Consider the following 22,538-nt stretch of genomic DNA (forward strand, 5'->3'; position numbering starts at 1 on the left):
TCACTTATTTCACCACAAGATGGCCATCTAGCTTGTGTTATGCAAAAACCTTCCCTGGTTTTGTTTTTGTTTATGCGTTCCAGCATGGCCTCCATGGGCGGTCACTTAGCCCGTGACTCAGATCGAGGCTTGGTTTTAGCCTATTTATATGTGTAGTGTCAGCATGTCGCCCGTGCCCCAGATGACGTCAACTTTTGACGAAACGTGCGTCGGGAAGGTAGCGTGCTGACGCAAGACGTTTCTTCGTTCCGTGTGGACGGGCGTTTGTTAGAGCCGGCCGGCTTCTATCTATTTTCTGCTTTTAATCTGTAAGTGTATTACCTTTTATATTAAACCTCTGAACTTACATACTTCACCATGTGGGCATTATCGTTTTTTCTATGCACCCACTGACCTTAACATACCGGAGGACCCGTAGGATATATCACCGCGTGGGATTTTAAAGGCCCTGGCTAGGGGTTTAGCCACATGTTTATACTGCCTTACGTTCTGGTAAGCCTCTCAAATTTAGGGTGTTTTGGTGGTGGTGGTCCCTTGAGTCACGAATACCTTGTATATGCTGGTCCTGCTGTACTTCACCATTGAGTTCCTTCTTTTTGTGTGTGACACGCCGTGATCTTGTGGCTCTTGGTGCGGGAAGCTTCAACATCCACCCCCTTGTCATCCCCCTGCGAGGATCATCAAAAGGCCCTGGCTGGGGTTTGCAGCCGCAAGCTTGTCATTGCTTGCCATCCGGTAAGCCTCCACCTTTCTATCTAGTGGTGTCGGTCATCGCATATGTTTTCAACAATTTATTCAATACTGAAGAACTTGCTTGCAATGATTTTTGATTGACACAAAGACTTTTGCCAGTTATTTGTTTTATTCCTCTTTAAATTAGGGGTTTTTGCATATTTATATTATTTCCATTATTTTTTGTTATCAACTGTTTGTTTAGCTTAGTTTTTATTAATAGCGCAACATTTTTTCTGTTCCATTAGTGATCTTACATGAACATTATAGTGTTTAAAAATATTTAAGCCACTAGAATTGCTTTTACATGAAAGCCGACCGCTGGCTGAAAAGAATGATACCAAGATGATACCTAAACCCGCAGGCATCATTCTGGTATAACCATTCAAAGTCCAGCAACATACCAGTACATTACAATATATGTCCGACAAGGACCAGCAATCTTTTTTTTCATGCAGCCTGTTGGCTGAACGAAAAAAAAAAAAAAAAAGAAAGATTGATCAGTGGGTATGCCCACCATTAGAATACCTCCCTTCATCCACCCACTTCTAATGATGGGCATACATGCACCATTTATATATGCCGAAGCATGGGGGCATCCTCCCGCAAAAGCTATGCCGCCTCTACACGTTTGACTTGTCCACGGGCAAGCCTCCGTTGGAATTTTGACGGTATGTACGCAGCATTAGGAGCAAAATCGCTCCTCCGCCCCTGCTGCCCCCATGCTTCGGCATATATGCTCTTTTTTTTGGTCATTATTCAATCACTTGGGACAAAAAAAAAAAAAAATATTCAATGGGCTCAACATGCCTCTCAGCAAATATCTTGGGGTGTCTACTTTCCATGGGGTGATTTGGGGGGGTTTGTGCCATCTTGGCATTTTATGGCCTTCAAAACTGTGATAGGTAGTGATAGGTAGTGAGGAGTGAAATCCAAAATGTATGCTCTTAGAAATCTTGAAGGCGGTGCTAGGTTTTCGGGGTCCCGTACGCGGCTAGGCTCCCAAAAAGTCCCACACATGTGGTAACCCCGTACTTAGGAGAAGCAGCAGAATGCATTTTGGGGTGCAATTTCACATAGAACCATGGCATGTGTGAGCAATATATCATTTAGTGACAACTTTTTGTAAAACAAAATATTTTTTTGTCATTATTCAATCACTTGGGAGGAAAAAAAAAAATATTCAATGGGCTCAACATGCCTCTCAGCAATTTCCTTTGGGTATCTACTTTCCAAAATGGGGTCATTTGGGGGGTTTTGTACTGCCCTGCCATTTCACCCCCTTTAAGAAATTAGATAGGCAGTCATAAATTAAAAGCTGTGTAAATTCCAGAAAATGTACCCTAGTTTGTAGACGCTATAACTTTTGTGCAAACCAATAAATATACGCTTATTGTCATTTTTTTTTACTAAAGACATGTGGCTGAATACATTTTGGCCTAAATGTATGACTAAAATTGAGTTTATTAGTGGGTGGCAATAGGGAATTGAAGTTGAGAAAAAGAGAAGTGAATTGGATACATCGGCTCGATACCCTTCAACTTAAAGGGTGGTTAAATTCAGATTTTGATTTATATTTATTTCTTTAATGGTATACTTTTATTATTTCTTTAAGTGTTATATGGATCTTCATATGATCATTCTAGTTTGTATTTATTATCACATTATTATTATTTTTTTACATATTTACATATTGTTTTTGCTACATCATATGTGTTTTTTGCTTTATATATAAATTGATATATATATATATACACATTTTTTCAGTTTTTTATTTTTCTATTTTTACATAGGATTCCTGATCGATCAATGTAATCTGTGAAGTGTAGGAATACTGTGTTACACCGGTTCATCTTTTGTTCCAAGATTGTATTATTGTATACTATTGATGTTAGGCTAACTGGTCTGTAATTCCCAGGGATGAATTTTGGGCCCTTTTTAAATATTAGTGCTACATTTGGCTTTTCTCCGATAAGCCAGTACCATTCCAGTCAGTAGACTGTCAGTAAAAAATTAGGAACAATGGTCTGGCAATTATTTGAGTTCCCGAATTACCCTCGGATGCAAGACATCTGGTCCCGGTGATTAATTATTGTTAAGTTTCCCAAGTCTAATTTTAATTCTGTTCTCTGTTAACCAATATGTGTCTTTCTTGTTCTATCTTGACCACCCCAATTGCACCCTTACATTTCTTGTTGCATTCTTTATAAAGTCTGAATGCTGATGATGATCCCTCAACCTTGTATTTTTTGACGGCCTTCTCCTTTGCTTTTATATGCATTTTTACATCGGAGTTAAGCCATCCAGGACTTTTGTTCACTCTTTTAAATTTATTATCCAATGGGATGCATTGGCTAATGCCCTTTAATATGCTCTAAAAAGCAAACTCCTCTGTGTTCTTTGTGTCTAAGATTTTATCCCAATTCATGCCTTCTAGCAAGTTTAGTTTAGTTTAGTTCTAGTTTAGGGAAGTTGGCTCCTTTGAAATTCAGTGTCTTTGTATTGCCCTTATGTTTCCTATTTGTGTGATTTATACTGAAGACAATTGACCTGTGATCGCCGTTTCCTAAATTGCCCCATATTTCCACATCCGTGATCAGGTCTGTTTTGTTGGTAATCAGTAGATCCGGTAATGCTTTATTTCTAGTTGGTACGTCTACCATCTGAACCATGACATTTTCCTGCAAGACATTTAGGAACTGCTGAGCTTTAGACAAATACTTGGTTCCCTCCACCCAGTCTATGTCTAGAAAGCCTATAGCATACTCCCAGTATTATTTTCCCCTTAGCTTCATCCCTCTGGAGCTCTACCCATAAGGATTCCACCTCCCTTAGATCCCTTAGTGATGTCATTCTCTCACATTCACTTGTACATTATTCTTGATATATAGGCATACCCCTCACCCTTTTTTACCCGGTCTCTGAAATTCCCACAAAATCTAAATCCTCCTCGTACAACAGTATCTCTAGATCACCCATCTTGTCCGCCAGGCTCCTGGCATTGGTGAACATGCCATGTAGTTTTAAAGTGATATGCTTTGTATCCTTTGGATACAAAACATATTATGAGGAAGAGAATTTTATGAAATAAAAGTCACTACACACGTTGCACAATAAACTTTATTTGACCCATAAATGAGAACGGTCAGTCTCTCTGGTAAGAGAATATAATTTCTTTTTCATCTGCCCAGTAGGGCATTGTAGTTCAAACTCTTGGGGCTATCTTGACTTTTTCCTGTGCGCTAATATAAGTTATAAAATACCTAAACATTGCTGCTGACCAAGTGCATCACGCCATGGAAACTACATCTGATGGCAGTGGCCTCTTTCAGCAGGATAATGCGCACTGCCATGCTGCAAAAATGGTTCAAGAATGGTTTAAGGAACACAACCAAGAATGCCATGTGTTTACTTGGCCTCCAAATTCTCCAGATCTCACCTGAGCATCTGTGGGATGTGCATGGAAATACAAGTCTGATCTATGCAGGCCCACCTCAAAACTTACAGGACTTAAAGAGGAAGTAAACTCAGCCCTTCAAATTCTCCTTAATAAATCCAGTCCGATAAAGCTTTCCATAACATTCTGCATTATTCTTTCTTAATTTTTTTCCTAGTTGATTTGAAATTCCTGCTTCCTGCCAGCAGCCAGCACCATCTTAGCTATTGTCTTCCAAGTCTGAAAAGCAGTTTACTTCTACCCCTTGGTTTTTCTGATTGTCCCTGCTGTAACCTCGTACATGCTCAGTAATGTTGTATCCAAGCTTCATTTTCATTCCCAATTACTATAGCAATCATGTCCAACATTATTAAAGCACAGAGAGGTGAGCAAGCATTTCAACACATGTTTATTGATCATTTAATGTGTTTTTGACACAATCTACATTATGCAGCTGATCTCCTTGCTCCTGTGTGCCATGGAATGTGCTAATGTCTACACTCCCTGTAAAGCTGCAAGTCACATGGGGCGCTTTAGGAACTTATGAATAGCCCTGTAACCTTGCAGGATCTCGGAGCAGTGCTGCTGAGAGAAGATGCTTTTATAAGCATGGAGTGATGGCACAATGAGCATGACGTGAATCAGGCGAAATATGAATACCAGTGATGTCATGAAAATGAAAACAGAAGGTTACAAGCAAACAGAGCAGGTTATAATTGATTCATACACAGAAATGTGTGCAGTGCCCATTACTGATTTAAATGGGGAAAATGTATCTGGGACAGTGGTCTACCACTTTAAAAAGATTTGCTACTGACAGCTTGGTGTCAGATACCACAGCATACCTTTAGAGGTCTAGTGGTATCTATGCCTCAACGGGTCACGGCTGAATCAGCAGTAAAGGGGGGTCCTTCGACTTAATATTAGGTGCATGGTGATAAAGTTATGGCTGATCAATGTGTGTATTTTTTTGTTTTTAACCAATAGGATGCAAGAATATACATACCTCCTGACTCACTTTATCCCAGTTCATACGTAGAACGTAGACCACAAAAAAGGAAGCTTGCATAAAGACAGGGAAGATCATTCCAATCCACAGACCTACACAAATTAAAATAGTATCAACTAAGATTTTTGAGACTGTAAAGTGTAATTTCACTGAAAATGAAGCCTTGAAATATTCTATTGGAATTGACCACAGTCACCTGGATAGCATTGGAGAGCAATTCTTAAAGCTCGATTCCAGCCTAAAATTTATTTTTAGATTTGCATAGAACTTTGATATTGTTTTGTGTTCCCATTCAGAGATTTCTTACCCCTTTCTGTATATTTTATGGGTGTCAGAGAGAAATAAACGCAAGGAAAAATCCCCTACTTCCTGTCTTTTAGATGGAGGTCACAGAAAACAGGAAGTACATGCTCTAATGGAGACACATGTTGCAATAACACTACATTGTTTAGTACTGTACAGTGTGGAATGTTTAGCACCCCTTTCAAAATGTAACTGCTCTCTGCATCCTCTCTTCTCCTGTCCAGCTGACAAGTGTCACTCTAAACAGAAGAGAAGTGAAAACTTTTCTATGGGGACATGGACAACATTAAGGATCCATTCACACCTCTTTGTATTCATTACTTTGCACTAAAATCCCTGCATTGTAATGCATGTTAACACAATACACAGTAAACACATGGTATATGTGGGTTGCAAATAATTTTGAATGGCACCCCAACGCACATTTGCAGTAAACAAAAACAATGCAAACAATCTACAGAGCACCACAACACATGATATGAATGCACGGTTGTGTTTGGTGTGCTGCACTGCCAAAAATAGTGCATACAAAACTACTGGCTCGTTAACTCTCAATTCTTAGTGAATTAGATGCCTTAATTTAACATATTTAAATGCACAAAAAAAGCACCAAATGGTGCGTTAAATACAGGAAGGCATGAATGGGCCATAGAATTTTTTTTTTACAGTGCATAGAAATCCTGACCCGACAGCTCTAACCCCCTCTTCTCCTAAATCCAAAATTAAGGCGGATGGAGCACACACCTGTAAAGAGCGGTCAATCTACTAAGAACTCTTTAACACCTTTCTGTTCTTTACAGAATATGGCTACTAGTCAGCTGTCAGAAAACATTTACTTGTCAAGGTTTACACTGTGTGGTCAGAATATACAGCCCTAGCCTGTTTTTTTTTGTTAAAACTGAACCGTGGTCCAAAACATTTAAGTATATTTCTTAGCCACAGAGGATATAAATCCACTTTGTATGTACCAAACAACATACAGTATCTCACAAAAGTGAATAGACCCTTCACATTTTTGTAAATATGTTATGTGTAAATTTGCTGTTCCCTCAAAATAACTCAACACACAGCCATTAATGTCTAAACCGCTGGCAACAAAAGTGAGTACACCTTTAAGTGAAAATGTCCAAATTGGGCCCAATTAGCCATTTAACCTCCCATGTGTCATGTGACTCATTAGTGTTACAAGGTCTCAAGTGTGAATTGAGAGCTGGTGTGTTAAATTTTGTTTTATCGCTAATTCTGGTCACTGGAAGTTCAACATGCCCCTCATGGCAAAAAACTCTGAGGATCTGAAAAAAAAAATTGTTGCTCTACATAAAGATGGCCTACGCTATAAGAAGATTGCCAAGACCCTGAAACTGAGCTGCAGCACATGGCCAAGGCCAAGGCCATACAGTTGTTTAACAGGACAGGTTCCACTCAGAACAAGCCTCGAAGTTGAGTGCACATGCTTAGTGTCATATCCAGAGGTTATCTTTGGAAAATAGACATATGAGTGCTGCCAGCATTGCTGAAGAGGTTGAAGGGGTGGTGGGTCAGCCAATCAGTGCTCAGACCATACGCCACACACTGCATGAAATTGGTCTGCATGGCTGTCGTCCCAGAAGGAAGCCTCTTCTAAAGATGATGCACAAGAAAGCCCGCAAACAGTTTGCTAAAGACAAGCAGATTACTAGAACCATGTCCTGTGGTCTGATGAGACCAAGATAAACTTATTCGGTTCAGATGGTGTCAATCATGTGTGACGGCAACCAGGTGAGGAGTACAAAGACAAGTGTGTCTTGCCTAAAGTCATCCATCATCGCCCAGAGGCGATTCAGTTCGCATGTGTTGCGCTATATAAGTTTTTCACTCACTCACTCATCATGGTTGGGAGTGTCATGGTCTGGGGCTGCATGAGTGCTGCCGGTAATGGGGAGCTACAGTTCATTGAGGGAACCATGAATGCCGAAATGTACTGTGACATAGTGAAGCAGAGCATGTTCCCCTCCCTTCGGAGACTGGGCCGCAGGGCAGTATTCCAAGATAACGACCCCAAACACACCTCCAAGACTACCACTGCCTTGCTACAGAAGCTAATGGTAAAGGTAATGGACTGGCCAAGCATGTCTCCAGACCTAAACCCCAGGGCCGATCTGCCCTATAGGCTCACTATGCAAGCCGCTTAGGGCCCCGCAAAGCAGCGGAGGGCCCCCCCAAATTACTAGAGGCCCCGCCTGGTGAGAAGTCATTTTCGGCCCCTCACCCCGCTTCTCAACTCGCTGGCTGCATGGGAGAAGAAGAGGTAAGAAGTCAGCACCCCCATCATTTTCGGCAGCCCCCACCCCCCTTCTCAACTTTATTGTGTCATTTTGCTTAGGGCCCCAGGAAGGTCAGGATTGGCACTGCTAAACCCTATTGATCATCTGTGGGGCATCTTCAAACGGAATGTGGAGTAGCGCAAGGTCTCCAATATCCACCAGCTCCATAATGTCATCATGGAGGAGTGGAAGAGGACTCCAGTGGCAACCTGTAAAGCTCTGGTGAACTCCATGCCCAAGAGGGTTAAGGCAGTGCTGGAAAATAAAAGGTGGCCACACAAAATATTGACACTTTGGGCCCAACGTAGACATTCTCACTTAGAGGTGTACTCACTTTTGTCGCCAGCAGTTTAGACATTAATGGCTGTGTTTTGAGTTATTTTGAGGGGACAGAAAATTTACATTGTTATACAAGCTGTACACTCACTACTTTACATTGTAGCAAAGGGTCATTTGTTCAGTTGTCACATTAAAAAATATAATAAAATATTTACAAAAATGTGAGGGGTGTACTCACTTTGGTGAGATACTGTATATTTCCAAATAAAAGTATCAGTGATATCATCACTTGCTGCACATAGAGTCTGCCTGCAAATAACTACAAGTGGTGGGACCAGTTATTCTACACAAAAAGGATAGCAATAGGGATTGGTCTTTATTATAGGAACACAGAGGCAAAGCTTTGATTTGGTTTACTGCACATATCTGAAGGAAATACACAAAGTGCATCAAGTTTCAAGTAAGACAATATTTGCTTATCCCAGAGATTAGCTTTAATCACTGTATACTGTACTTTCATATCTATTGTTCATACCCATTACTCCAAGTTTTGCTGCAAACATCAGTGTTATTCCAATGGGTAAACCTACAAGGTAAAACCCAACAGCATTCGTAATAGCGCCAATCTTTTGCTTTCCAGTTCCTCGAAGTATACCAGCACAGGTACCCTATAAGTAAACACTGGTTGTGAATCATGAGAGTCAATGATGGGCCATTACATATATTTGAGAATAGATATTATAGTACTTACAGCTATAGCATCACACAGGTGAAATGGAACAAAGATGAGCATAAGATTGGAAACCAGTGTTACAATCTCTCTAAAAGAAAGGGAAATTAATTAGAGCAGAGTAGCCAGAGGGTTTGGATGGAACCTGTTCTGAACAGACATATCTGCATAAAAGGCCTCAACACGGATATGATTAGTCTTATTCCATGACCACAACTGGAGGCAAGTTGGCTGATTTTTTTAGATTTACTGTGAGTAACATGATGTCTAGGGAACACACATATATCTGCCTGCAATGCAATGGGGAAAGGGGGTGGCCAGGGAGGAACAGACTGTAAGTGGGGGTGCTTGTATTAAGTGGCTGTCGAGTGGAGCAGGGGGGTGGTGGCTGTGGAAAGATGACAAATGAGGGGATAGAGTTAAATGGCCGGGGGGGTGCCATGTGAAGCGGGTAGGGTCTTTTTGCAGTCAAACGATGCCTACACCCCTTTCCACTTCTACATCCCTGTTCAGCCTTTTCTCTTTTCTAGCTATTGCTGCACATTTGTCCCTTTTAGTCCCTTGTGGCTCCTCTTGACCCCTTTTATCATCTGCAAGCTTCCCCATAGGCTCCATCTCATACCCCCCCCCTCCTGTTTAACTCCACAGGTCCCTCATGGACAGCTTCACCATGGTCATGCCACATACCTATTCAGCCACCATCACTGATAGAGGTTTAGCAGTTGTTAAATTGTGCTGAGCAGGGCCAGTGGAAGGATACTGTACTGCCTTTTTGCGATTCACTGGCCTTAGAATAGAGGCAGGATGAACAGCACAGGAATAGCCAACACAGTGGGGTTGCCGCTCAAGGTCGCAGCCATGTGTTCTCCTGTAGTTTACCGCTGGGAGTGCTAGCAAGGACAGAGCTCATCCCAGCTCCAAATGATACAGCAGACAAAGAAGGTCCTATGCACCGCACATCACTGCAAGACCCTGTGGATATGTGAAATGACAGCCTCAGCCCAGGCTCAAACTGTCATTTTACATATCCACAGGGTCTTGCAGTGATGTGCGGTGCATAGGACCTTTTTTGTGTGCAGCACCAGAACACCCATGTTCTGAGAAGAGGGAAGTGAGCCTAAGACCACTGAAGCTAGAGTCCTCTAAACAGTAAAGGAAACAGAAGTTCTGTGTAATTATACCTTTGTTTTAGTTTCTTCCTGGGCTTTGATTTTATATATAAAAAAGGATAATCAAGAATTCAGTAAATATAACATTTATTCTACCCACCTGTCAGAGGTAAACATATAAGCAATTACATCTTTCAGTCCAGCCAGCAAACTACCAGACACTAAAGAGCAAAACACTAGGAGAAAGAAAACAAAAAGTTTGGGTTAAAATGTACCAGCACACTTAGGATTTTCAAGAGTTAAATCTACAGAGGTGTCCTCCTTTCACTAGTCATTTTTTACACTCTTTACAGTTTTCTATGAGGGTGCGTCACTGGCTTCATATCCCTTCACCTATGCTGTAGGATGTGATACACTAACATACAGTATAGGGGAAGAATAGCTAAACAGCAAAAAGAAAATACATTCTATGGTTGAAAGTGATCCACCACGAGTTTCTCTATGATCAGACTGCATGTAGGCTGTGTATTCTGAATTTGCCTCTCCTAGGAAGCACACCTGCATTTAGCATTATATACTGAAAGCAAATAAACACTCACCTATCTTACACATTCAGTGCAGTAACAAGATTAGCACAATGATAAATATAGTCACTGAATACTAAATACAATGTAAAACGTAAAATATGAAGCCCAATGATACTAAGGAAAATTAGTACATGGGTACGCTATGTACGGAGTGCAGGGTTCAGGGGTGCGCTATGTACAGAGTGCAGGGTTCAAGGGTGTGCTAAGTGCAGGTGTGCGCTAGGTGCAGAGTGAGGTAGGTGCAGAGTGCAGGGGTGAGGTAGGTGCAGAGTGCAGGGGTGAGGTAGGTGCAGAGTGCCGGGGTGAGGTAGGTGCAGAGTGCCGGGGTGAGGTAGGTGCAGAGCGCCGGGGTGAGGTAGGTGCAGAGCGCCGGGGTGAGGTAGGTGCAGAGCGCCGGGGTGAGGTAGGTGCAGAGCGCCGGGGTGAGGTAGGTGCAGAGCGCCGGGGTGAGGTAGGTGCAGAGCGCCGGGGTGAGGTAGGTGCAGAGCGCCGGGGTGAGGTAGGTGCAGAGGTGAGGTAGGTGCAGAGTGCAGGGGTGAGGTAGGTGCAAAGTGCAGGGGTGAGGTAGGTGCAAAGTGCAGGGGTGAGGTAGGTGCAGAGTGTAGGGGTGCGGTAGGCACAGAGCACAGTGGTGCAATTCTCCCCCCCCCCCCCCCCCCCAATTACAGTACCGAACTCTACTGCTCCAACCACTTCAGGTTCTCCTCCCACAGCCTCTCCCCCGGATTCCAGTACAGAGTTTACCTCTGTCCCAAATGCTATTCCAAGCAGGTTGTCCGGTGTTCATGCAGCCTGCCGGTTTCAGAGACAGCTTCCCCTGTGCAGATGCCCTGCCCCCTTTCTCCTATGCTCTCATAGATCGGTTTGTGTACCCGAGGGATCAGAGTGCCTGCCAGGGGAGGAGCGCTATCACTTGTAAATACAGAAGCAGTGATCCAGTTTTTGCATACACATTTTCCCATACCAATATGTGCCAAAGTGCCAGGAATACAATAAATTCCAATTCTGTATTTACAAATGACAGTAGCGAGCAGCCAGCATGTGACCAGTGTCAGGGGTGGCTGAACTCTGGCGGGCTCAGGGGGCAGTTGCTTTGGGCCCCCCAACAATGACTGGACCCTGGGCAGCTGCCCCTTTTGCCCTGTGTTACAGATGGCCCTGACTTCCGCTCTAGAAGATTTTACCCCCTTCATGACCAGGCAATTTTTTGCCATTTGGCACTACACTGGAATGTATCACAGAAAGTTCCCTATATGTTGTTTTTTTACCAAATTATTTAGGAAGAGCATCACCAAGAGTAATAATTACATTGTTAACTTACATATACATGCTAAATATAAACACCTTTTACATTCGAAATATGAAAAGGTACGTTAATTGCCAAAGACAGAAGTATTAAGATGTTGAAAACCTGCCTGATTATGAAAACCTGATTATAGGTCAGTGTATGTCAGCAGTATAGCTGGTCATACTGTATCTAAGGCAGAGGTGCCCAACCTTTTGAAGCGTGAGGGCCACTTAAATCGACTTTGGTAACCGGTCGCAGGCCACAATGAGCGGAGCGGGTGGATGGCATGTCTGCTCTACTATACTTTTTTTTTTTTTTTTGGGAATCGGATTGGAAGCAGGACACAAGTCGGTTTATGTCTGCCACTACTTAGAGGTGAATGGAGGGTCCAATTGTTCAGACTGTCCGTGTGAAAGGGGCCCAAGGCCGCTTTCACACTGATGTGCTACGGTTTGCAACACAGTGTCACTTTGGCTTTCCTGCACTTTGCAATAGACTTCTATTATATTCTGCAGGATTGGTGCACTTTCAGAAAGCTCACCAAACTCGCAGATAATAACAGAAGTCTATGGCTCAGTGCAGGTAAACTGCTCTGCATCTGCGGGTTAGTTTGAAAGCAGCCCAGTAACCACTGCAGAACAGATATGCCCATATATACACTGGGATTTTAGTAATAAACTGACCTTTAATAACAGTATTCTATTCCATCCCAGAGCAGGAGGTCACGGGAAACATCAGAGGGCTCCGCTGGCCACATCAAAGGGCTCCGCGGGCCACATGGGGTCCCCGGGGCACTGGTTGGGCACCCCTGATCTAAAGGAATCGGTACAGCTTTGTTAATATTAACTGGCAAGCGAAGCTTTATGGCATAACGTTACCTGCAACTTGTCCCCCCAACTCTGCAAAAATGGGGGCCTCTCTAGTCACCATCTCAAAACAAAGTAGCATAAATGACAGCCATTCAGCGGAGTTAAAAGTGACTTTGCATCAACTGGTGTTAGTAGTAGTTAACCCCTTAATGTCCAGATGTTTGCTAATATTACATAGAGTGAGTTTGAGGGCAAGTATAAAGATGAAAGGCGATAGCGGGCAGCCTTGCCTAATACCCTTACAAATAGTAACAGAGTTAAAAGATAGTCTTCTTAACTTTGACTGCTGCCATCAGTGTTCAGCAGAGGGCAGTGATCTAGTTTTTGCATACAAATTTTCCCATACCAACATGTGTCAAAGTGGCAGGTATACAATAAATTCCAAACTGACTTTTGGCAATTGCTTTCCTAGCATCGGTTGACAGAAGCTGTAATGCTTCTTGAATAGAATGAACATTAACTCACAAGATTACTTGTTAGCTCAAGTTGCTTTCTGTTACAGACTTGGAAAAAGCATGCAGCAATATATGTTCTAATCTGCAAATTCTTTCCAGATCAATGACTAAATATGCCCTTAAGCTAGCTGATCAGCATAACAGGCAGGCGTCTGGGAATCTCAGCAGATGGCAGCAATGGTAGCCTACATATTTCTTTACCAGCGGGTATCCTTTAAATAAACAGAGTTGTGAACAAATAAAGTTTTCTGCTGCTGGAAGAATAAAATGCATTATTGTAACAGTAAATATCTATCTTACCTATGCATACAAGGACAACTTTACATGAGGTTTTTGCTTGCTCCACATTCCCAGCTCCTAACGCATTCCCTATTCTGACATTTGCTGCCACAGATAATCCAACTGCTACCTGCAAAAAAATAAAATAAAAAAATCATGTAACAATACTAGATGATATTTTCTTAGATCAGTAATCAGGGTCATTATCAGAGGCATTAAATCTTATCAGGTCAGTTTTCAAACACTTTTTCAAGTTAAAAAAAATGTATAACCTATATATACAGTGGGGGAAAATAATTATTTGATCCCCTGCAGATTTTGTTCAGTTTTCCCACTTACAAAGAAATGAAGGGTCTATAATTTTTTTTATCATATATGCATTTTAAATGATAGTGACAGATTATCAACCAAAAATCACATGATACAAATGTTATAAACTGAGTTGCATTTCAGTGAGTAAAATAAGTATTTGGGGCCAGATTCACGTAGGTGAGCGGCGGCGTAACGTATCGTAGATACGTTACACCGCCGCAAGTTTTCATCGCAAGTGCCTGATTCACCAAGCATTTGCGATGAAAACTACGCCGGCGGCCTCCGGCGCAAGGCGGGGCCAATTCAAATGGGCGTGTGCCATTTAAATTAGGCGCGCTCCCGCGCCGGACCTACTGCGCATGCTCAGTTGCGCAATTCCTGTTGTGCTTTGCGCGCCGTGACGTCATTTTTTCTAACGACGACGCGCGTAGCGTACTTCCGGACGTGTTATGCAAACGACGTTAAATTTTAAATTTCGACGCGGGAACGACGACCATACTTTATACAGCAATACGATTGCTACGTAAAGTTAGGGCAGGTCAAATAATGACTAACTTTGCGACGGGAAACTAGACTAGCGGCGACGTAGCGAACGCGAAAATCCGTTGTGGATCGCCGTAACTCCTAATTTGCATACCCGACGCTGGTTTACGACGCAAACTCCCCCGAGCGGCGGCCGCGGTAATGCATCCTAAGATTCGACAGTGTAAAACAATTACCTGTCGGATCTTATGGATATCTATGCGGAACTGATTCTATGAATCAGTCGCATAGATAGAAACAGAGATACGACGGCGTATCAGGAGATACACCGTCGTATCTCTTTGGTGAATCTGGCCCTTGATTTCCAAGCAAAATATGACTTACTAATTGGTGGAAAAACCCTTGTTGGCAAATCACAGAGGTCAGATGGTTCTTGTAGTTGGCCCCCAGGTTTGCACACACCCAGGAGGGATTTTGTCCACTCTTTGCAGATCCTCTGGGTCATTGTCATGCTGAAATATCCATCCATGACCCATTTTCAATGCCATGGCATTGGGTCGTGGATGGAGGTAAGGAGGTTCTCACCCAAGATTTGATGGCATGTGGCCCAATCCATCGTCCCTTTGATGCAGTGAAGTTGTCCTGTCCCCTTAGCAGAACCACCCCCCAAAGCATGTTTCCACCTCCATGTTTTATGGTGGGGATGGTGTTCTTGGGGTCATAGGCAGCATTCCTCCTCCTCAACGGAAAGTTGAGTTGATGCCAAAGAGCTTGATTTTGGTCTCTTCTGACCACAACACTTTCACCCAGTTCTCCTATAAACCATTGAGATGTTCATTAGCAAACTTCAGACAGGCCTGTACATCGTGCGGGCGATGCAGAATTTCAGTCCTTCACAGCGTATTGTGTTACAAATTGTTTTCTTGGCGATTATGGTCCCAGCTGCCTTGAGATCATGAACAAGATTCTCCTGTGTAGTTCTGGGCTGAATTCTCACCGTTCTTATGATCATTGAAACTCCATGAGGTGAGATCTTACATGGAGCCCCAGACCGAGGGAGATTGACAGTTATTTTGACAGTTATTTTGTGTTTCTTCCATTTGCGAATAATCACACCAACTGTTGTCACCCTCTCACCAAGCTGCTTGGTCTTGTAGCCCATTCCAGCCTTGTGTAGGTTCACAATCTTGTCCCTGACATCCTTGGACAGCTCTTTGGTCTTGGCCATGGTGGAGAGATTGGAATCTGATTGATTGCTTCTGTGGACAGGTGTCCTTTATATAGGTAACAAGCTGGGATTAGGAGAACTCCCTTCAAGAGAGTGCTCCTAATCTCACCCCGTAACCTGTATAGAAGACACCTGGGAGACAGAAATCTTGTTGATTGATAGGGGATCAAATACTTATTTCACTCATTAAAATGCGTTTTTCTGGATTATTTTGTTATTCTGTGTCTCACTGTTAAAATAAACCTGCCATTAAAATTATAGACTGATCATTTCTTTGTCAGTGGGCAAACGTACAATATCAGCAGGGGATTGCATACTTTTTTCCACTCACTGTCACTAAAGGCCCTCACTAAAGGCCCTACAACTCCATTCCAGTCAGGATTTATAAAAAAAAAATGTTATAAACTTTCTTCATCGTTACCTTTTTGTGCCTTCATATTTGCAATGCTCAGTTTCTGTGAACTGTTAAAGAATAACCTTGAGGCTGGGTTCACACTGGTGCGATGCAGAAACCCTGAAAATCCAGTGCGGGTTCCAGGAATTCGCACAAGCATCCCACAGTGGTTCACACTGAGATCTGTGAACTGCTGGGGGTGTCAATGTAAAGTTAACTGGTTTCCGACCGACTCCTGTACATATACATCGGCAGAATGGCACGGCTGGGCAAAGTAATGTTTTAATACGTCACTTTGAAATTCCCGCCATGTGGGCGCGTGTGCGCCCCTGCCGCAAGCTCCGTGACCGTGCCCGCGGATTCGATGACCGCCGGTGTCCCATGATTGAGTCACAGAGCTGCAGAATGGAAAGAGGCAAGTGTAAACAAGCATCTCCCCGTTCCGCCTAGTGACACTGTCACTGATCATCTGCTCCCTCTCATCGGGAACAGTGATCAGTGACTTGTAGCCTCGCACCCTAACAGTTAGAAGCACTCCCTAGGACACACTTAATCCCTTCAGCGCCACCTAGTGGTTAACCCCTTTACTGTTAGTGTCATTTTCACAGTAATCAGTGAATATTTATAGCACTGGTCGCTGTAAAAATGACAATGGTCCCAAAAACGTGTTAAAAGTGTCGGATGTGTCTGCCATAAAGTCGCCGCCATTACTAGTAAAAAATAAATAAATAAATAATAAAAATGCCATAAAACTATCCCCTATGTTGTAGACGCTATAACTTTTGCGCAAACCAATCAATACATGCTTATTGCAATTTTACCAAAAAAAATGTAGAATACGTATCGGCCTAAACTGTGGAAAAATTTCATTTTTTTAATAGATTTTTTGGGGATATTTATTATAGCAAAAAGTTAATATAGATTTTTTTTTCAAGATTTTCGCTCTATTTTTGTTTATAGCACACAAAAATAAAAACCACAGAGGTGATCAAATACCACCAAAAGAAATCTCTATTTGTGGGAAAAAAAAGAACATCAGTTTTGTTTGGGAGCCACATTGCATTTGTTTGGTGCGAATGTGATGCGATTTCAGCCAGTTTGTATGGTTGAAATCGCATCGCACAGACATCGCATGTGATCTGCCCAGCAATGCGGTGTGAATCACAAGCAATGTCTGCCATCGCACTAGTGTGAACCTAGACTGAAGTGAATTAAATGGTACTGGGCAACTTATGAAAAAATAACTCAATATGTTTCTCAGTTTCAGTGCCAATGGTAGGCACTGAAGACAGAGGTGAAAATTGCTTGATCATTAGAAAAAAGTTATTTTTAAGTTACCAATAAAGAACACTCACCATATAAGCCGATGTGGCCAGTTCCAGCATTATAGCTTGAGCACCCAGTTCAACAACACTTATAACACCTACAGATTGAATATAAAACATAACACTCGTTATATGCTTAAGCAGTACAGTTATGTATAAAGAATTACACAAAAAATTTAAGCATTTAATGGACTGTGCAATATATACAAAACACATCATCAATAAAATTGGTGAATGGATAGTGATCTTATGCGCTGGTCAAAGTGAATAGGACAAATAAACTAATAAGTGTAGGTGAATGAATGCAGCTCAATCTATAGTGAAAACAACTCGCTGTGTAAGGTATAAATGAAAAAAGGTGATGAGCGCAAAAAAAATAATAAAATTAAACTAATTCTTTGACTTGCTGTCAGTATATTTGATTCTTGATTACGTATTTAGCACTTTATCACTGTTTTAGTACATTATATATTTTATTATTAATTTATATATTTAGACGGTATTTATCACTCTCTAATTAGTTTAGTTTAATTTATTAATTTTTTGCGCTCATCACCTTTTTTCATTTATACCTTACATCATCCATAAACATCTACCCTATATGGGGTCCCCATAGATGTATACTGTAATATTTAACGTTTAAAGATGAACTCCAACAGCTAAATACTCAGTAGAATATATATGTGTATAAAAACTGTTTTATTACCCAAAAGATTATTAAAGCTTTTTAGTCAGCCTTGGTATCCATATGAACATATTTGCCAGCACACCACGGATCGTACAAAACGTCCAAAAGTTTTAATGCAATGAAAACATCACAAGGATTGCAACGTTTCGAGGCCACGCAGGACCTCTTCGTCAGGCAAGTGATGAAGAAATGCCCGACGAAGAGGTCCTGCGTGGCCTCGAAACGTTGCAATCCTTGGTGAGATCCGCAGGTGGGATTCGAATCATTGTTCTCCATCTATGGCTTGCCTTAGTCCTTCTGTGACTCTATGGCCCGCCATTGTTGTTTGGATAGCTTGTATTATATGTTGATTTATAAAAAAAAAAAAAAAAATCTGTTTAACCACTTCACCTCTCACACCTGTATACCCCCTTTCCTGTTGCATCATGGCAGCATACACCTTTGGGTTGTGACTCCGCCCCCACAACCCAATAGGACTGCGTAGCTATTAAACCCAGAAAGGGCCCCCGCCCTAGTATTCTCCTTTTTTCCCCTCACCTGTCAGGACCGAACAGCACCCCTTACCGCTTTCGTCCCAGCCAGGTTCAGCCTCTCCTGGATGGAAGTCCTTACCTGTACAGCCTCTAAACTAAAAGCTAGATGGAAGGAACCCCACTTTGATGGTCTCAGGGGTATGTTTGCCAGCACCTTTACAAACCTTAAATAGGTTTATCTTGTTTGCAGCGCCTCCAGTTTTCCTTTTGTGCACTCTGCCTTTTTAAAATTTGGTCTCCTGAGCCCTGTAGTTCCACAGGTTCTCCCTAGCATGACGCTGAATGTCTGAGCACTTCCGCGCATGCGTGGACAGCGGTGATACGCCAAGTCCCTTGTTTGTCAGTTTCTAAGATGGTGCTGGGTCTTTCGCCACGCGAGTGCGCATGCTCGAGCGTGACGTCATCACCACCGCGTTTTCACCAGCGTCTTTGCTCTGCCTGCTTCCTGGTACTGGTACTGATAAATCTCTGCTCGTGTCACTCTCTCCTCTATAGGTAAGCTTCTATGGAGAATCTTGGGATTTTCCCTGCTTTCTGGCACTGCATGCTTACTTCCCCATGTATTCTAGGTGGGATTCTGTCACCTCTCATGGAGGCTGCTGCCCCAGCAGACCATCGCCAGCCTAATTGGGAAGGGGGGGGGACAAATAATTAGTAGTGAAGATAGAAAAAGAGAGCCTGCCACTAATGCTGTCTAAATTGGACAGCCCTATCAGGTCTTCAGGATCGTCAAATTCAAGACGCAGAGAGCCCTCAAGGAGAAGTCGCTCAAGTCACACACAAAGCCACTCAGATCGCGGAAAAACCTGCTCAGGCCGCAGAAGAAACCGATCAAGTCGCAGAAGGAGCCGTTCAAAATCCTATTCATGACATAGTCACTCCTACCACAGGAGGTCTCCTGCGAGCAGGAACTTTCCACCTGCCCAGCGTTCCCGTCCAACCGGGAATTCCTGCTGGATCTGCAGCGCCATAGCGCTTCCGGACAAGCTAGCCTGTCGTACATGCTTCGACAAAGTGACTAAAGAGAGAGAGTTAAACACAAGGGAGTTGGTTAGAGATTCGTCCCTGCAAATCTTAGTTTCTGAAACATACAAACCTGTATAGGGCACTTCGTCTACTACTCCCACCACATCAATAAAGTCAGACCCCTTATCTGACAACGATGACTTGGAGGTCTCCGCTGGTTTCGATTTCTCGCTGATAGAACCATTTGTGAAGTGAAGGAGGCAATAGAATGGGAGGAGACAAAAAAAACTCCACAAAAATTGAAGAAATATTTTTCCGACATTTCCGATATTTTTTCGGAGACCTTCCTATTCATTGACGAGTTGGAAGATCTAAATCAAGGACGAGTGGCAAAAGCCAGAGAAAAAGACCAGTTTTAGCAATAGACTAGCTACCCACTTAAGGAGCCCAACGTTAAACCGTTAGTATCGCCTCCGGTGGTTGACTCTTCTCTGATGCGCCTGGCTAGGCATGCAACACTTCCAATTGAAGACGCGGTAATGTTCAAGGATGTGTTAGATAGGAAGATCGATCTGGATCTCAAGAGAACCTACCTGTCTGAAGGCGGCACCTGTAGGCCAGCAGTAGCGCTGGTAGCAGTGGGAAGAGCTATCTTGAGTTGGTCTTGCAGCGCTGAGAAGTTGGTGGCAGAGGGGGTAAAGCAAGAAAAGGTACCTTCAGCTCTTCAGGAGCTTAGCCTTTGAGACGATTTTGTCGCAGAGGTCTCTGTAGACATAATCAAGTCCGCATCAAGAGCAATGCTAAATTCGGTGATGGCCAGAAGGGCGCTTTGACTGAAACCCTGGTCGGCGGATTCCTCCTCAAAGACTAATGCCACGTACACACGATCGGTTCATCCGATGAAAACGGACCGATAGATTTTTTCATCAGATATCTGATGAAGCTGACTTTCATCAGTCTTGCCTACACACCATCAGTTAAAAATCTGATCGTGTCCAACGCGGTGATGTAAAACACAACGACGTGCAGAGAAAAATAAAGTTCAATGCTTCCGAGCATGTCGACTTGATTCTGAGCATGCGTGGATTTTTGACCAATGGATTTCCCCACAGACGATCGTTTTTTTCTATCAGTTTTTTAACCATCATTTTTTTAACCATCAGAAAATTTTAAAACAGGTTCTATTTTTTTTCACCGATGGGGAAAAAAACGATGGGGCCCACACACGATCGGTTCGTCCGATGAAAACGGTCCATCGGACCATTTTCATCAGACGAACCGATCGTGTGTACAGGGCATAACTGGTGTAAGATCTCATTCGGTGGTACAAACCTCTTCGGGGAGAAGCTGGATTCGGCCACATCAAAAGTTACCAGCGGAAAGTCGGGACTTATCCCTTCAGACAGAAGGCTAAAACAGCAAAGGCCACCTCCCTTCAGGCAAAACCTTCCAGATAGATACAGTGAGGCAAAATCTTACAGACCCGGGAGGGAGTACAGGAGGAATTGGAAGAACCCCCAGTCATCCTTCTTAAAAGTTCCAGAAACCAAAAACCCCTACCATGGGGGACCAGAAGTCCTTTTGAAGGTGCTTCCGCCCAACCAGCTGTAGTAGGAGCCAGGCTCAAGAAATTCAAGCAGGTCTGGGCGGAAACAATAAAGGACCCATGGATGGTAGCTACCGTCCAGTTCGGGCACAAATGGAGGTTTAAAAAGTGGCCACCGAGAGATGAATTCTGTATAACCAGATTACCAGCATCCCAAGAAAAAAAAGAGAATGTTACTAACAGAACACATTCAGGGTCTAATTCAAAAGCAGGCGATAGTGGAAGTACCATTACCCCAAAGGGGAAAAGAGTTCTACTCCCCTCTATTCTTGGTAAAGAAAAAGACAGGGGACCTGTGTCCTGTCCTGGACTTAAAAAATCCCAAAATCGGAAAACCCTAGTGGAGGCGTTCAAGATAAAAAAAGCCTACAGTCAATTCTTAATGCTATAAATATAGGGGACTGGATCCTTTTCGTCGATTTACAAGATGCTTATCTTCACATCCCCATACACGCTGCATTTCAGAAGTTTCTTCATTTTGCGGTAGACCATGAGCATTTCCAATTTTAAAGTCTCCCATTTGGTGAATGTTCTGGGAGTGGTAGAAATCCCAAAGTCTTGTTGCCGGTGATAGCCTTACTAAGGGAGCAGGGGTTGAGAGTCCATCACTATCTGGACGACATCCTCCTGCTTGTGGACAACCAGGAATCTCTCTTACTCCATCGAAGCATTCTGATTTCCACTCTGCAGAATTTCAGGTGGTTGATAAACTGGGGAAAGAGCAATCTCCAACCCAGAGAATGATCTTCCTGGGAGCAGAACTAGATACCCGAATCAACACAATAGAACTTCCTCAGAAGAAGATTCTCATCTTGATCCAAAAAGTAGAGATTACTTCTATCCACCACACTCCCAGACAGAGAGTGCCTCAGCATCTTGGGGTCGATGTCAGCAACCATTCTAATGGTCCCAATGGAACACAAGACCTCTTCAGACATCGTTCTTAAAGCAATGGAATGGTGTGTCGATGTCTCAAATCTATCACGATCTCAAAGGAAGTCAAACAGTCAGTATGGTGGTGGACGCGATTGCACAATCTGAAGAGATGCATACCCATAGTTACCCCCCTCCTAAGATGTGGTCACATTGGACGCCAGCATGGAGGGGTGGGGGGGCACACTACCAGTACCACGCAGTCCAGGGCCATTGGCCATTCGAGACGCAGAATGTTGTATAAAACATTTTGGAGATGAAAGCAGCGTTCCAAGCTCTTTTGGCCTTCAGCCCCTTCCTAGAGGGGAAGGAAGTCCTGTTAAAGATAGACAACAAGTGGCATTTGCCTATATCAACAGGCACGGAGGTACCAGAAGTCGCTCCATGATGCAGGGGGTCCGCCCAATTCTCGAATGGGCACAATTGAATCTGTCAGACCTAAGGGCGATGTATGTCCCAGGAGTCCAAAACTTGCTAGCTGACACACTAAGCAGAAATTTAATCTCCAACAACGAGTGGACTCTGAGCCATCAAGCCTTCTCCCTCATAACCCAGACCTGGGGCATGCCGTATATAGACCTAGCAGCGACACCAGCCAACGCAAAGTGCCAGAGATATCTGGCAAGAGTCCCATTTCCCTCTGCGGAGGGGACGGACTGTCTACAACATGCCTGGAACTTCTGTCTGGGCT

The 22,538-nt window shown here is 43.1% G+C and overlaps 1 protein-coding gene across 1 annotated transcript in view; it reads right to left on the minus strand.

Annotated features, from left to right (window-relative positions):
• Positions 1-22,538, minus strand: part of LOC120926670 (multidrug and toxin extrusion protein 2-like) — a 90,203-nt gene that overhangs the window by 25,158 nt on the left and 42,507 nt on the right. The window contains exons 10-15 of the mRNA XM_040336793.1: positions 17,152-17,219; positions 13,401-13,509; positions 10,062-10,137; positions 8,814-8,883; positions 8,598-8,730; positions 5,175-5,269 (exon numbers count right to left, since the gene is read on the minus strand). Coding sequence (XP_040192727.1) covers positions 5,175-5,269; positions 8,598-8,730; positions 8,814-8,883; positions 10,062-10,137; positions 13,401-13,509; positions 17,152-17,219 — 551 coding nt within the window. The remainder of the gene's footprint in view (positions 1-5,174; positions 5,270-8,597; positions 8,731-8,813; positions 8,884-10,061; positions 10,138-13,400; positions 13,510-17,151; positions 17,220-22,538) is intronic.

Source organism: Rana temporaria, chromosome 2, assembly GCF_905171775.1.
Source record: "Rana temporaria chromosome 2, aRanTem1.1, whole genome shotgun sequence".
NCBI lineage: Eukaryota > Metazoa > Chordata > Amphibia > Anura > Ranidae > Rana > Rana temporaria.